Source organism: Procambarus clarkii, chromosome 92, assembly GCF_040958095.1.
Source record: "Procambarus clarkii isolate CNS0578487 chromosome 92, FALCON_Pclarkii_2.0, whole genome shotgun sequence".
Taxonomy (NCBI): domain Eukaryota; kingdom Metazoa; phylum Arthropoda; class Malacostraca; order Decapoda; family Cambaridae; genus Procambarus; species Procambarus clarkii.
Genome location: NC_091241.1, coordinates 12,929,073 through 12,946,572, shown reverse-complemented (window position 1 = coordinate 12,946,572; position 17,500 = coordinate 12,929,073). Strand labels below are relative to the sequence as shown.

Here is a 17,500-nt window from a genome sequence, read left to right as displayed (position 1 = left end):
AATTTTCTGCTGTTTGACTTGTATCCTTCCAGAACGCTTTGACACGCCATTAATGTATGTGGTTTGGGTGCAGACGATGAGTCAGTAATGTGACTGAAGAGTGTGATAGCCATCCCACACATCTGAAAGTGAAGAAACACCAATGTTTCAGTCCTCCTGGGTCATTATCAAGTTGATCAAATTGGTAATGGTCCAGAACAGACTGAAACATTGTCATTTCTTCACATTCATGTGTGTGTGTTGTTTGGGTGTTTAGGCAAACCTTGCTTTTTAAATTATACGATTCCAATTATATCGTTTCCTAAAGTGTTATAATTTGTACTGTAACATTTTTGCAAGTTAGTCATTCTTACCGAGCCCAACATGGCAAGTGGCACCTATGGATCTGTATCCACAATCCTTAACTCAAGTTAGGCAAGAGGTTCTTTAAGTTTGGAGTTTGTGTAAGATACATAAAGTCTCGGCTGTTAAGTTGCCCAGTCAAAGAACATGGACTAGAATTTTAAGTTATTTCTTAAATATTCTTTATAGTAACAGGAGGTGCAGGTGGTGTTTGTGCATGTGTCTTGGTCTTCACATGGCTGCTGTCTCTCTTCCCTACTTGCATGCACTGCTGGGGTTTTGTCTTATATAATTTTTTCAAATTTGTCTCACACATACATGTGAACCCAGAGAACCTTAGGCCGACCACAATTAGTATGTCGGCTAACTGTAAGAAACAGTTCCAAAGGGAGCTGTATTACTGTATTTTGAAATGGGATAACCAAACCTTACATCATATTGTATATTTGGTATAAAAACAATGCTGTCTAATGTATGTCACGTACTTAACCCTAGAACATTATCAGAACATTGGTATTTTTTTCATTGACTACTCCATAGCAGTAGGCAAGGTTGGCCATTCTCAGTGCAGGGCCTGCAAGTATGTACAATCAACAGGATTTGATTTGCAACCACAAACTGAGTGGTACAGAAAGGTCCCCAATCACTGATTAGTATAGGGCTGATATTTAAATAAAAAATAAAAATAAATGGGAAGTTTATAAAATTACACTACAACCAAGTCTATAAATAAAGCATGGTCCTGTAAAGTCGCCACAGCCTGATGGGTACTCGCATAAGAAGGTGTATCGGCCAAAACTGAAGAATGGTATCAAAAAATGGTACAGTACACACCTGCAGATGAAGACTCCTGAATCCACCAAGCTGCATGATGGCAGCAACACGAATGGCTTTTAGAATCTAAATGCACTGACACACACACACTGTGAAAGGGAAAAACAGCAGTTGTGCATGGAATCAAATGGGAAAGCCATAACAACCCAGATAAAACCTTACAATACAATAAACCCTACAGGGATGAGAGGCCATTGGCACCATTACACCATTAGTCAGGTGCACTGAACAAAGCACAAGCATCGGTATATAGCAAACATCAAATTCCAACTTTGAGCACTCGGCAAAGATAGGAATGGAATGGAATTATCAGGAGAAAGTGCTAAACCATTACACCTATACCTGTATAGAACTTAGAACTGTACTATCCAATACATTAAAGCCTGTGAGCCTGTGTAACTTTTTTGATGTTCATCCTATCTGTTCTCATGGAGCAAAGGATCTATCTAACAGACACTTATGGATTTTCTTAATCAGAACAAAATTCCACTCAAACTGCCATGGTCAGTCATACGATAATGCCTCAAATATGTATGGACTTACTGGATGAATCCGTGCTTACTGGACTGCAAGCACGGATTCATTTTTTTTTTTTTTTTTGAGATATATACAAGAGTTGTTACATTCTTGTACAGCCACTAGTATGCGTAGCGTTTCGGGCAAGTCCCCTTCATCAACTCAATGAGTTTGCCATCTATGTCTCCTGTGCTGAATACAGCCTGAACTTGGTGGGAGTAAAAGCAGCAGAGTGTTGTCTACAGACTATAAAATTTTTTGACTTTGTTCAGCATCTGTATTAATTTTTTGCTGGTTCTACTCCTCACTGGAATGTATTGTTATCGTCTTTAGGAAAAGACTTTGGGGTCAAGCGTCTGTCTGACACACGATGGTTAGGACATTTTGATGCTGTTCATGTTCTGTATGGGGATTTTGGGAAAATAAAACATGCACTGGATTCTCTCTCAGCTGACAATGAACAGCAAATGAATAGCGAGAGGGATAAGGATTGAGCCAAAAAATTTAAAACCTGGAAACAATCTCTCACAATTCTTTGGAATGACATGCTAGAAAGAATAAACAAAACAAACAAGATCCTGCAATCAAAAGATGTGAACATGCTTGTTGCCATGAATCTTCTAAAGTCTATGAAAACCTATCTTCAGGAAACTAGAAACAAATTTAGTGAATATGAATTCAAATCCAAGAGTAAGTGTCCAGTTACAGATTACAGTGATGGGAAAAAGCGGAAAGATCTCATTAAAACCGAAAAATTCAAGATGGAAACTTTCCTCCCTATTCTGGACACTAATCTTAGAACTGACAAAACATGCAGATGCTTATTCACTGATTGGAAATCTCTTTTTCTTTCTTCAGTGAATTGAAAACCATTGCTTCTGATGCACTGAAACAAAAGTGTGAACGTCTGGATAATATGTATCACAAAGACTGGAATTATGACCATTTAGATGAATGTGAAAATTATGTGAAAATGGCATCCTGAAGACCATTGACTTCATGCCAATAATAAAGCAATTCTCTGAAAAGAAATGCCGCAAATGCTTGTTATAATAAGAAGTTTGTAGTAATTTCATACTGTGCCATCAATCTGTATAGCTTACTGAGTATTTTTGTGTTTCTAAAGCCTTGTGTATTGTTCAAATACACAAGGCTTTAGTACTGTTTCTAAAGCCTTGTGTATTGTTCAAATACACAAGGCTTTAGTACTGTTTCTAAAGCCTTGTGTATTGTTCAAATACACATGGCTTTAGTACTGTTTCTAAAGCCTTGTGTATTGTTCAAATACACAAGGCTTTAGTACTGTTTCTAAAGCCTTGTGTATTGTTCAAATACACATGGCTTTAGTACTGTTTCTAAAGCCTTGTGTATTGTTCATAATACTGTTTCTAAAGTACTGTATTGTAGTACTGTATTGTAATGCTGTTTCTAAAGCCTTGTGTATTGTTCATAATACTGTTTCTAAAGTACTGTATTGTAGTACTGTATTGTAATGCTGTTTCTAAAGCCTTGTGTATTGTTCATAATACTGTTTCTAAAGTACTGTATTGTAATGCTGTTTCTAAAGCCTTGTGTATTGTTCAAATGTTTATCATGTTGATTAGTTGCTGCTCTACAACATGTTTTTAATGTTTTAACAACAGTTTTGTTGAAGTGCTAATAAAATAAATATATGCTTAATATTGACTATTTACTTTTTATCCCTGTTAGTGGTTGTCATAGGGGCCCGAGCACACTGGTTTACCCAGGGGCACATAATGCTGTTAAGACGGCCGTAGTGGATCCACATCTGTTTACATATCCATTTCAAACAAATATTTTGATAATAAATTGAGTGATGAATGGGCTCTTGTTTTTAACCATGGTACAGTAATTTGAATTGGGAAAATATTGTAGATATATAAATGTCATATATTCTTCAATGCTTGATTAATAATACTTGTTAGATTTCTTCACAATACATAACTGTAATCATGAATTAATTTTGGTACGCAAAAACATATTTACCATAGTTTGAAATGTCATGTTAGTCCTAAATTGCCTGTATAGAGTCCTTGTGTCCAGGTTTTCATAATCATTTATGCTCTTCAACTACTGCCTCTCCTCAAGCAACCCCCCTTTTTCTAATTCCTGACTCCTGTTACCATTTCTGTGATTCCAATTGCAAATAACTACTCGTGCATCCAGGCTGGTTGATTATGGGCACATAGAACAGCTGGTTCGTGAGGTGACTGAAACCGTCACTCTGAGAAGACAAGCCTCTGTTGGCACCGTTCAGCATGCTCTACTTTCAAACAAACTGAGAACCAGCATACCTCAGGTGAGCATTGTGCTCTTCTAATATCATTAACTTAGCTTCTCTTGGAAAGTAAACAGTATAAAAGTAACTTGCAAAGATTCTAAATAAAGCCTCACATGCGTGGGTGTCCGCGGTTCAAGTCTCCTAGTGCCCAGGTGAATGAAATGTTTATTTCCACTGAAGTGTGGATGACAATTTATTCTAAATAAACATCTCAAATGTAGACTAAGAAGTGGTTATTGGGGATAGTGTTGACAAGCTGAAAGATGCATAAGGTAAGTAGGACACCATTTAGTCTGGCAAAGTGCTGTACCTGAGTACAGACTGACACTAGAGGGGAGCTACAGCATCCGAGAAGTCCACAGGTTAGTCCTAAGTGAATGAAGCATGCTTATAGTAAATTGGTGCATGAGTAGTTGCTTATTGTAAATTATACAGCTTTGCTGATATATTCTAATTTCTGCTTATAGAGTAGTCAGACCCATAACACACAGAAAATCAGCTCTAGCACATTAAGGAAATAGCAAACCACCACCAACATACAATCAGAACAGTCTCTCCCCATGAACAGGCCTCACAGAGGAGAACAGGTCACATGTCTCAAAGGTAAAATTGCCTATTTTACTGGGTTCATCATCTAGCACTGTTATGTCAGCATGTTTTTGTATTACACTAGATGCATGAACTTTGACCAATCATCACTGACTACCTTCCTGAGCTCATCTTCTTCAGCATCTTCCCAACCATGACATCCTGGATATTCTCGTTGCAAAATTATTGACAGCATCAATAGTAGTTACGCACATTTTATAATTGGATTTATATGATTTTTCTGGTAACTGCTATTCATGGTTATTTCTAAATTCATTCTTTTCAATGTCATCTTGTTTTCTAAACTGTCTCTTCAGGTTTCACATGCAATATATAGCTAGGACTGTAAGCTATAACTATTGTACTGTATATAATAATCCACTATCTTAGTGTACAGTACTAAGTCAGGAGTGGAACTGATCTGGTCGTATCCTCGGGAAAACTGTAAATTGTTATGGTGGACAGCTTATAACAGGTTGCCAACTAGTCGAGACATCTTTTGGCTACTTACTTTTACCCATACAGTAATGGAAATTTGTCTCCCGGACAGAATTATTCATCAGTTGGGAGACACGTCCCACCTGGACCAATGACACGGATACTTTTTAACATGTTGGGAGTTGAAAGGTACTGTGTTTAGTACCACTTACGGGCTATTCATGCCCGTGCCACCTCTTGGGTGGCTTAATCTTTATCAATCAATCAATCTACTGTGTTTAAATGAATGATCAGTATTACTTGGAACAAATACAGTATTTCTTAAATGCTGGGACTTAAATTGACTTATTTTAAAGTAAACTAAATTGCATGAAATTCTATTTTAAGCCTTTCTATTAAAGGATTTCATTGTCACATAAGTTGCTTGGTGCTTAATTACACTGATTATTTAATTCATATCACTTTAATGTTGCATTTTCATGAATTCAGAACCACATTTACAATGGAAAGGTTTCTCTGTTATTCTCATTTATAATAAGGACATGGAGTGAGGTGATTGTGGTGGGAAAGCAACCTGTCCTCCCAAAGAGAACGTCGCATTTTGCTCGTATGCATTATATAAGGCCAAAAATTGTACTAGAAAATGGAAGCGGCTCGTGAAAGTGACATACTGTCCCGTTTTCTGTTTTGGGTCCTCAGGTAGGTTCGGAGAGGACACTTTAAATTAACCATTTTCTTGACATTGGGAAACCTTAGGAGGACAGGCTGGGGAAGGAGTGAGGCAGTGTGTGTGGATTACCACACTGGGATAGGGATGATAAGGGAGGTTGAGTATTCTGACTGTTCTCACATTTTGACAGGCATCTAATTTAAAGTGGCTTTGTCTAACCATAAGCATATGAACCTAAACAAATGCACCTACCTATTAAGGCTGATGCTCAACACTTTGAGAATGCCTGCAAACTGTCACCTAAATTCCACTAAGGCACAATAATTTGAATGCTACTGTTGACATCTAAATTAAAGTGCATTAAGCATGAAAATGTGTTGGTGTATTAACTTTGATGTTAGTACAGTACAGTATTGGGGCTAGTTAAAGGCCCCATAGCTTAAGGCTGTTAATGTACTTATACATACAAAGTTGTGGACACTTACACATAAAATATATTCAGAACACAAGGCAAAAAAAAAGATGTCATCCCAAGATGAGACGGCATACATGCCCTATACTGAGTCTTCCCAAGATGAGACGGCATATATGCACCATACTGAGTCTTTCCAAGATGAGACGGCATACATGCACTATACTGAGTCTTCCCAAGATGAGACAGCATATATGCACCATACCGTGTCTTCCCAAGATGAGACGGCATACATACATACCGTGTCTTCCCAAGATGAGACGGCATACATGCACAATACCGTGTCTTCACAAGATGAGACGGCATACATGCACAATACCGTGTCTTCACAAGATGAGACGGCATACATGCACAATACCGTGTCTTCACAAGATGAGACGGCATACATACATACCGTGTCTTCCCAAGATGAGACGGCATACATGCACAATACCGTGTCTTCCCAAGATGAGACGGCATACATGCACAATACCGTGTCTTCACAAGATGAGACGGCATACATGCACAATACCGTGTCTTCACAAGATGAGACGGCATACATACATACCGTGTCTTCACAAGATGAGACGGCATACATGCACAATACCGTGTCTTCACAAGATGAGACGGCATACATGCACAATACCGTGTCTTCACAAGATGAGACGGCATACATACACAATACTGTGTCTTCCCACAATGAGAGGGCTATGAATTTTCCACATAAGGCATCATAAACAATTACAGTACTTCATAATGTGAATAATGAGCTTCATCTTATGTAGAACATTTTAAATGCTCAGGCTATCTAGATTGGCTTTTATAATCTGTCGTAACTCTGTTAGCACTATTATGCACTATGTCGGGTTTAAGTATGAGCAGGAATGATTATTCATTGTGTTGGCAACAGGGTTTTATACTCCCAGGTCTCAAGACTAATGTACTACTGGTCAGAGGCAAATATCACGAGGAAAAGTTGAGCCCAATAACTATACAGTACAGCACTTAGAAGGGATATTTATTAACAAATACAGTATGTGGTTACTGAATTGGCTGCATTTCTCTTGTGTATTGGCAATGAGAGAATATAAATGTTATGATCTATTTTGTTCTTTCAAATTTTGGATTACAAAGGTTCTTAATTATGGGAGTAGTCAGTTGGGAATAAGTAAGAGAACAAAATAATATGTGGGGGGGAAAATAAGTTATATAAGTTCTGCTTTTTATGCGGCTTGAATCAGTTTAATGTGTTTATGTAGTACAGTATGTTGATTGTATTTGTGGGCCATTAGTCAGCATTGGTGTAAGTCAAATGTAACCCAGACAGCAAATTATATATTATTTGTAGTGCACGTTTGTAGGTTGTTGACTGTGAGGGTTGGACATAGAGGTGAGAAAGTCTTGAGATGATTTAGAATACTGTGGTTATTCACCCCCCCCCCTCCATCCACACCCACATACACCCCCCAAAATATACCTGTACCTGTTAAATATGTATGTAAATATACCTGTTAAATATTAATATTTAACAGGTATATTAAATGATGTTAGAAAGATGCCCAGAGATAAGAATATTTGTAGGAGAAGTTACAAAAGATTTCTCCATGAAACAAAATATTTGAAATTGTTTTAGTAACATTGTTATGTTGGAAATCAAAGATATAATATTGGAGAATCTGTAATCCTAGAACTAGATAATTATGGTTAATAGTGACATTTAATCTAGAAGTAATGATAGTTATATAACGTGTTTAATTGTTAGATGAGCAAGTCAACTAGGATAAAGTGACATACCTTGTGTGTGTAAGTGCAAAGTGCACTTACACACACACAAAGTGCAATAAGAGAATATACACACTTGTACACAAAGTGTGTGTGTGTGTGTAAGTGCACGAACAAAGTGCAAACATGGTTGGCTGTGACCTTTTTTTTACGATATGTGAGTTAGTGTTTGAACGCATTCTAGTGTGGTATCTTTTTTTATATTTTTTTATATTTTAGATTTTTTTTTTATCACAGACAGTGAAGCAAGTAGAGGACCTGATAGCAAGATTAGACGACTGGGAGTTACGGGACTTGACTCCGGCAGAACGTGAGAGACGAACACGTCTTTGTGAAAGGTTTCAAAGTGCTCTAAAAAAAGCAGATATGGATTTTAATGAGTAAGTTCTAAAATTTAGAAATCACTGTATTATAAGTAATAGTGTGAGAGATAACTCTGGCTTATAATGTTTAAATGGGCAGCTATTCTGAGCAGTCATTTTGCAATTCTCATAAGTTACATATCCAGCACACCTTGAAGGCTTATGACTTAACCATGCGAGCTATACAGTATATGACATTAGCAACACAAGAGACTGAAGCACCCATTAAGATTTGTATATGGTGGTTGGAAATGACTGGAGACTATGTCATCCAACTTCAAGAAAATGATACCTACCTTGAGGTTACCTTGAGGTGCTTCCGGGGCTTAGCGTCCCCGCGGCCCGGTCGTCGACCAGGCCTCCTGGTTGCTGGACTGATCAACCAGGCTGTTGGACGCGGCTGCTCGCAGCCTGACATATGAGTCACAGCCTGGTTGATCAGGTATCCTTTGGAGGTGCTTATCCAGTACATGCCTGTCTATGATTCCCAGTGTTGTCATGCTGTGACCATCAAATGGAACTCTGAATTAATTTAGTCATCAATTACAGACAGGCTTGCACCACCTCACAGCCACCAAGCAGTATCACCTCTCCACCTTATCTCGAGGTTATCTTGAGATGATTTCGGGGCTTAGTGTCCCCGTGGCCCGGTCCTCGACCAGGCCTCCTTTTTGTTACACCCCCCCCCCCCCCCCCAGGAAGCAGCCCGTAGCAGCTGTCTAACTCCCAGGAACCTATTTACTGCTAGGTAACAGGGGCATCAGGGTGAAAGAAACTTTTTGCCCATTTGTCTCTGCCTCCATCGGGAATCGAACCCGGAACTTCAGGATCCGAAGCGCTGTCCACTCGGCTGTCAAGTGCCCACCTTGAGGTCTTATGTTTCATACTCTTCTTGCATGTGAAAAAGAGGCTGCAAAACTCTGAGGTCTGTGAGAGTTAGGTAGGAAGGGAAGAAGAGAGAACAGGAATGGCAAAATGATGTGACCTGCTCAGAAAGATGGTTTCCTGAATTCAGATTATTTTCCGAGCTTTTATTTTACCACTCGTATAAGTTAGCATTTAATAAATATAACTAATTAAATATACACATTAATAAAAATTTATGGAAACCAGTGCTGCCTGAGAAGAGAAATGTCTGCACAGTGATACAGCAGGGTTTTTTTTTTTTTAATACACTGCTCTATGATATTCTTTGAGATGTTACTGATTACCTCCATGTAGAATGCATCACAGCCAGATGAGGTAATTTTGTGGAAAGACTAGTGCAACAAGATGGTGTCAAGGACACTGCAGCTTAGGTATAACCCTGGCCTTTATGATGTATCAAATCGGCATTTCAGAGTTTTACCACTATTAATCCCAACTTAAACAAGTTCCTGCTATTCCCATTAACAACACTATACAGCCAGGACGGGTTGACATTCAGCACTGATGCAACACCAGCTTTTTCGAATGTCTCTCTTATCAGGTCTTATTGGTGCAAGATACTGGAAAATACTCAGTCCAGTCTGAAGTCACAAATAGATGGTACTGTACTTTGTATTCACTCAAAAGTCCTCCTAGTGCTATTTGTCATCTCGGGGAATGTAAAACTGATGTGGTCTTGCTATGTCTGAGGATCTGGGTGTCTAGATGTTTGGGCTAACTTGGATTGGGTCACTTTTCTTAGTCTTAAGTTCCATCTGGTTTCATTCTGCAGCACAGACAAGTCAAGCCCCGCTCTGTATGTTTTGTAGACATGGTGCTCTAGTTCATTCTTGCCAGAGAGAACAACCAAGTGCCTTGCAAAGACACCAAATTTTCATCTACATTCAAAGCTTGTTCTTTTTAATAAGCCGCTCCTACATTGATATGCTAATATTATTTGATTAAATCTGGATTTAAATAATAATGGCTACTGGACATTTGCGCGGTTAAAAGTACATACTGTACAGTCTCTGCTAAAGAGCTGTTTCAGTCAAGACTAAAATAAGTTTGGTTATTTAATTTGTGCGTCCATCTCTCTGTGTGTTTGCATGTCACTAGTTACATTATGTTTGCGTTGGTAGGTAATAAAATACACTAAATTTTCTATTCCGTAGGAGAAAATACCAATCAATTGGGCCAGCTGAGAGCGCTGCCTCAGGTTGGCATGTAGAGGACGACTCAGTGGACACCAGCAGCCTGACTGTTGATCAGCTACGTCGGCAGCAAGGACGTATTCTTGAAGGTGTGATCTTGATACAAGTGATTTTGTAAACATTCTCAGGTTTTTGTCAATCTTCAACTGCAAGTCTGACTGTTTCTAACTTATTTTATTTAACGTTGAAACTAAGAGTGTAAAAAGAAATTTCACATTTGTATTAATTACAATTATAAGGCTTCATGAATTTCACGTAAATTAGAAATTTGTCCAAAAGACACAAGTTTAATATTATTTGCATGCAGATATATATTTTAATTTTAATTAGCGAGTTTTAAATGAGCTTAGCAATAAAAGCATAGAGGCAATGGCTGTAAAATTTTAATACAGCTTCGAGCAGTGTAGGTAGTAGATAGTTTTGCATCAATTATCCAAGGAAACATGCATACAGTATTACTAGCAGTGAAAATAAGGAAATATTAATTTTTAACGGATCAGAAGTGAAAATAGTACGTGAATGTATGAAAAATAATAACAAAATATATTAGATAACTTAAGGTTCATGAAATATGTGAGAGAGAGTTGCAGTGTTTGTGCAACAAAGTTGAGAGCTCTGATACACAACTGGGAAGACTTCAGAAAGAAGGTGGCATAAAGCGACATATTTGTATATGTAACAGTATTAATAAAATAAAATAAAGTATTTGTGTACATGGAAAAACATTTTCACCCCAAGATATTTCAACTGAGATTTGCTACTTAATACAAAATGCAGTGTAGAAAATGTCACTTCCAGAAAAGCCTATGGATGGGTCTTCTCTACCTCTGTAAACACAATACCTGATAGGGGGGGGGGGGAAGAATTGGCATGAAAAAGTGTCATCTCATATGGAATACGTATCAATCATTTAACATAGTTTACTATTTATTGATACTCCATGTGACCTAGAGCATGCTGGTTGGTGCAGTCTGTGTACAACTATCTGAACCTCGGTTCGATTCTCAGGCAAGGAGAGCGAGATATTTGGGTACATTTCCTTTCATCTGATACTTTTGTTCACCTGGCAATAAAAAGGAAGCTGAGAGATAGGCAACTGTTGTGGGTTGCATCCTAGCTGAGGTCACTTGTTGACCAGGGAGGAGCTTATTAAACCTAACAGGATTCCTGTTCCCAACACTGGGACACTTGTGTATTCAGTTCATCAGTAAATATTATCATTTTTCAGAGCAAGAGTCTGGGCTTGATGCATTGTCTAAAGTTGTAAGTCAACAGAAGGAAATTGCCAAAGCTCTTGGTAACGAGGTCGTGGAACAGAATGGTAAGTCAGACGACTTTTGCCTTTAGTGCATGTGTGATGTGGGTATATAAGCCATTAATGCATACTTAGGGTAGTGTGATGTGGGTATATAAGCCATTAACTCATACTTATTGTAGTGTGATATGGGTATATATAAGCCATTAACTCATACATGTTGCAGTATGGGGAAGGAGGCACATAAGCTGTTATTTTAGGATTATGACTTGATAAAGCTCATCCTAAGCCAAACTTTGTCTTGTTATCCTGTGATGTTTTGCTTCAGTTTTGTCCACAACCTCCTCCCCAACACCCAGGAATGTCAGTGTCACACTTTGTAACAAATATTTTGTTCATCATCCTAACCATGTTAGCTCTTCATTGTTGCTCATACTGGATCAGATATCAAACTCAGGTCATCGTGCGAGGATTCGGTGAATAAAGATTAATGTCTCTTGTTTTCAACAGACTTACTCGATGACATTGCTGACCGCACAGATAACGCACAGAACAATGTTGTTAATGAAACCGACCAAATCTCCATGGTGACAAAAAAGTCAAGGACATGGCGTAAGTATTGAGATTGATATGAATCTAAAGCAATTTTTATACATCCAAAAAAGTTGTCAAATGGTAGTGTTACTACCATTTTTGTAAATCTTGATATTTTGCAGCAAGAATGTCACATTTGACCTTGCCAGACTTTGAACACTGAGGGGCGTTTGGAATAAGGATACCTGATTGATGGGTGAATGTGAATAAGTAAAGCTCATATAATGCCAGCAGTATATTCTTAAGAAATCAAATGTGCCTCATATTTGGTTGTAAGATTATTATTTGGTGGCATTATTTGAGGGTCCCCGGGTATGTTATATGAGAAATGGGGCTAAGAGTTGAACTGAAAGAGTTTTCTTTGGGGGGGGATTTTTTTTTTTTTTAGGTTCTCTGGTCTTGAATAGGTAACGTCTCTAGTCTCTACTAGACACTTGTGCAAGCTTTTGATGGACTAAAATATAGTTATACAGTACAGTACTGTATTATATTTTTTGCAAAAGTTAGGTTATGAATCATAAGAGACACTGTTCTATAAAATGACACTGAAATGGATCCTGTACATACAATACCTATGGATATATTAATGAAAAATTAGCAGGGTGTGAACACCCTGATTGCTGATCTCCAGACAAAGGGGTATTTTACTCATTCCCCACGTAATTACAGTGATATTAGAAATGTTAACACATTTTTATCCTGTAACCCATATTAAAATTCAAGTCTATCAAATGTGGTGGGGGTTATATCACACAAGTGCAGAGAATATCACAATGTGTCTGTAACAAGTTATACAAACCCACCCACCCACCCACACACACACACACACACACACACCCACACACACACACACACACACACACACACACACACATGAAAGGAAAGTGACAATATTTTGTGCCATCCTGGACACTCGTCAAGTCGTGATGATTTGATGAGTGTCCAGGAAATGCACCAAAAAGTAATTGATGTCTAGAAGCCATCACTCTTACTCTATACATTTTATTTTTGCAGCTTACTGGGTGGTGATTGCTGTCCTCTTCATGGCTATCGTCATTGTTGCTATTTGGTAACTACGGTAAAACCAAGATGTGATGAATTATTAATTGCATACAGTGATTGGTGCCATGGCCTAGGAAAACCTCAGTGTAGAAATGAATTTCAGTGCCTATAACATATTTGACTCGGAACTTGAATACTGTATTGTATAAAATGTATAAAAATGGCACGAGGAATCTCTGGCCAACACAGTAGCTGCAATAAATAGTGAACAAAACTTATGATGTATGGTGCATGATCTGGATGACAGGCTGGAGGTTCCTCGTGTCTAGTATTCAGTGTTTTGTAAACTTCAAGTTAGAATTTTGCAGTATGGTGATAATGTGTGCATGCATGTGTGTGTGTGTGTGCATACAATGACATGTATGTACATACAATGATGTGTGCACATATACTGATATGTGTGTATACATACACCGATGTGTACGCGTGTGTGTACATTGACGTGTGTGTGTGTGCATTGACGTGTGAGTGTGCATGCACTGACACGTGTACATACATGCTTTAATGTGTGTGTGTATATGCAATGACACATGTGAGCATACATGCACCGAGATACATAGTTAAATTCATTTTACTTGCTGCATTATTTGACACAATACCTACATATGAGTGACATTACTGCAGTAAGTGATACTTTGCCCTGCCTAATAATTGTAAGTGAATATCCAATATGACATTCCTTTAGCAGAAAACGGATGTGGTGGAACATTTTCCAAAAAGTGTCATTAAGTTTCCAAGTTACTGAATAGAATGATGTACAGTATATGATTTTAGAATTCTATTGAGCATTAGTATACATAATCTGCACAGCTTGATGTCTGTCTTGCATACTGTTAGATTTGTGAAAAAAACTTTGTTTTATTGTTCAAACTTGTTTATCATTGCTGTTTGCATTTTCTTGAAGGACATTAATGTTTTCCAAGTGTTCCTGAAGGATTGTATTATGTTTACTGAGAAAATGATATCTGATGTATTTCTTTTGATGTACAACAAGAAGGTCTAACTCTGCAAGGTATAAAATTTTGAGGCATTCTTCTAAATTTTGTCCTTAAATGCACTGTGACCTCTTCAAGGTTCAGTTTTCTTTGGGGCTGTCTGTGAAGGATGATAATTTGTTATATGGTAATTAGAACTGTATGTTTTAGAAAAGAAATATTTCACCGCTAATCATTTTCCAAGGAACATATCTAGTCAAGTGACTGCTTTAACCCCTTTCCCTCTCCATCACAAAAACATTCAGTTGCTTATCATTTGTTGAGGCAGTTACAGTACTTCAAATGATTCATATTATTAGATCAATTCAAATTTAAAAGTAGTCAGAATTACGTTATGATTTCTGAATTTGAGCGACTCTAGAGCACTGTCCATGGTACAGTGACCTGTGTCCTCGACTCACAAACAAGGATCTTTGGTTCAATCCCCAGGTTGGTAAAAAATGGCTTGGAACATTTCATTTCACCTGATTCCTCTGTTCACTTAGCACTAAATAGGTACCCAGGAATTAGGAAAATGTTGTGGGTTGCATTCCAGGGAAGGTCAGTTGTTGACTTTAGGGGAGAGGGACATCAATAAGCCTAAGTACAGGCTCCCTGTCCCTGACAATGGGAATTATTTAAAGCATTCCATTGTGTATCGCTGATAGCAGGTGGTACTGGTACTCGAGTCACTGTCCACAGTAGGACGATCAATAGCTCGAGATTATCTAGTGAATATACAAGTCAAAATATGTGAAATACACAAAGAAGACAAGAATCACCAGGGTGACAAGAATGGGTATCGTGATTCATCAAACATACATAAGTTTATTAATGTAACTACAGTGTATTATAACTTATCATTATTATGTTCGGCACTTTCATGGGGCGGGGAAATATTTATACTTATCGTGATATATATTAATAGATCTGAATAAATGAATTTGTACATTACTGTAGTTTTTCTTACTTAAAACTATCTAATTGGCTCCCTTCGTATTTATGAAGTGATGTTGACATGGCTGGTGGTGGTGGTGACATGGCTGTGGTGGTGACATGGCTGGTGGTGGTGACATGGCTGGTGGTGGTGACATGGCTGGTGGTGGTGACATGGCTGTGGTGGTGACATGGCTGTGGTGGTGGTGGTGACATGGCTGTGGTGGTGACATGGCTGTGGTGGTGGTGGTGACATGGCTGGTGGTGGTGACATGGCTGTGGTGGTGACATGGCTGTGGTGGTGGTGGTGACATGGCTGGTGGTGGTGACATGGCTGTGGTGGTGACATTAATAGATCTGAATAAATGAATTTGTACATTACTGTAGTTTTTCTTACTTAAAACTATCTAATTGGCTCCCTTCGTATTTATGAAGTGATGTTGACATGGCTGGTGGTGGTGGTGACATGGCTGTGGTGGTGACATGGCTGGTGGTGGTGACATGGCTGGTGGTGGTGACATGGCTGTGGTGGTGACATGGCTGTGGTGGTGGTGGTGACATGGCTGTGGTGGTGACATGGCTGTGGTGGTGGTGGTGACATGGCTGGTGGTGGTGACATGGCTGTGGTGGTGACATGGCTGTGGTGGTGGTGGTGACATGGCTGGTGGTGGTGACATGGCTGTGGTGGTGACATGGCTGTGGTGGTGGTGGTGACATGGCTGTGGTGGTGGTGGTGACATGGCTGTGGTGGTGGTGGTGACATGGCTGTGGTGGTGGTGGTGACATGGCTGGTGGTGGTGACATGGCTGTGGTGGTGGTGGTGACATGGCTGGTGGTGGTGGTGGTGACATGGCTGTGGTGGTGGTGGTGACATGGCTGGTGGTGGTGGTGGTGACATGGCTGTGGTGGTGGTGGTGACATGGCTGGTGGTGGTGACATGGCTGTGGTGGTGGTGGTGACATGGCTGGTGGTGGTGACATGGCTGGTGGTGGTGGTGACATGGCTGTGGTGGTGGTGGTGACATGGCTGGTGGTGGTGACATGGCTGGTGGTGGTGGTGACATGGCTGGTGGTGGTGGTGGTGACATGGCTGGTGGTACTGACCTGGCTGGTGGTGGTGGTGGTGGTGACATGGCTGGTGGTGGTGTTGACATGGCTGTGGTGGTGGTGGTGACATGGCTGTGGTGGTGGTGGTGGTGACATGGCTGGTGGTGGTGGTGGTGACATGGCAGGTGGTGGTGACCTGGCTGGTGGTGGTGGTGGTGACATGGCTGTGGTGGTGGTGGTGACATGGCTGTTATGGTGGTGGTGACATGGCTGGTGGTGGTGTTGACATGGCTGTGGTGGTGGTGGTGACATGGCTGGTGGTGGTGACATGGCTGTGGTGGTGGTGGTGACATGGCTGGTGGTGGTGACATGGCTGTGGTGGTGGTGGTGACATGGCTGGTGGTGGTGACATGGCAGGTGGTGGTGACCTGGCTGGTGGTGGTGGTGGTGACATGACAGGTGGTGCTGACCTGGCTGGTGGTGGTGGTGTTGACATGGCAGGTGGTGGTGACATGGCTGTGGTGGTGGTGGTGACATGGCTGGTGGTGGTGACATGGCTGTGGTGGTGACATGGCTGTGGTGGTGACATGGCTGGTGGTGGTGGTGCTGACATGGCTGGTGGTGGTGACATGGCTGGTGGTGGTGGTGGTGACATGGCTGGTGGTGGTGACATGGCTGGTGGTGGTGGTGACATGGCTGTGGTGGTGGTGTTGACATGGCTGGTGGTGGTGACATGGCTGGTGGTGGTGGTGACATGGCTGTGGTGGTGGTGACATGGCTGTGGTGGTGACATGGCTGGTGGTGGTGGTGCTGGCAGCTGTAGTGGCAGCCTCGTGTAATACAGACATAACATTCTGAAAATCCTTGCTGTAACCTCTTACAAAAATATAATTTGCGAGCCTCAGAGAGAACTAATTACTTTACACCATAAACCAACATAACAGGATTGTTGATGCATTTACAAATAATATAATTACTGATTAGACAGTCATGCTCAAGGCAAAAATTTTTATTAAATCAAAACATACTTTGAAATTATTGAACTAATCACTTCATTCCACTCTAGTTTATTATTTTTTTATAAATAATAATATTTTATTGTAGTGTTCATACATAGGATACAAGAGCAGGATGATACATAGGTAAGTACAATGTATAAAGCCACTGATACGATGGCATTAAAAGTATCTTTATGAAGTTATTTTCCTAAAATGTGGTAATGATAGTA

The 17,500-nt window shown here is 39.8% G+C and overlaps 1 protein-coding gene across 2 annotated transcripts in view; it reads left to right on the top strand.

Annotated features, from left to right (window-relative positions):
* Positions 1-15,242, top strand: part of Syx8 (syntaxin 8) — a 16,016-nt gene extending 774 nt beyond the window's left edge. For both annotated transcript variants that reach the window (XM_045731490.2, XM_045731491.2), the window contains exons 2-7: positions 3,880-4,012; positions 8,161-8,303; positions 10,367-10,494; positions 11,634-11,726; positions 12,171-12,272; positions 13,269-15,242. In XM_045731490.2, the coding sequence (XP_045587446.1) occupies positions 3,880-4,012; positions 8,161-8,303; positions 10,367-10,494; positions 11,634-11,726; positions 12,171-12,272; positions 13,269-13,327 (658 nt within the window). In that variant the 3' untranslated portion in view covers positions 13,328-15,242. The remainder of the gene's footprint in view (positions 1-3,879; positions 4,013-8,160; positions 8,304-10,366; positions 10,495-11,633; positions 11,727-12,170; positions 12,273-13,268) is intronic.
* Positions 15,243-17,500: the final 2,258 nt, after the last annotated feature.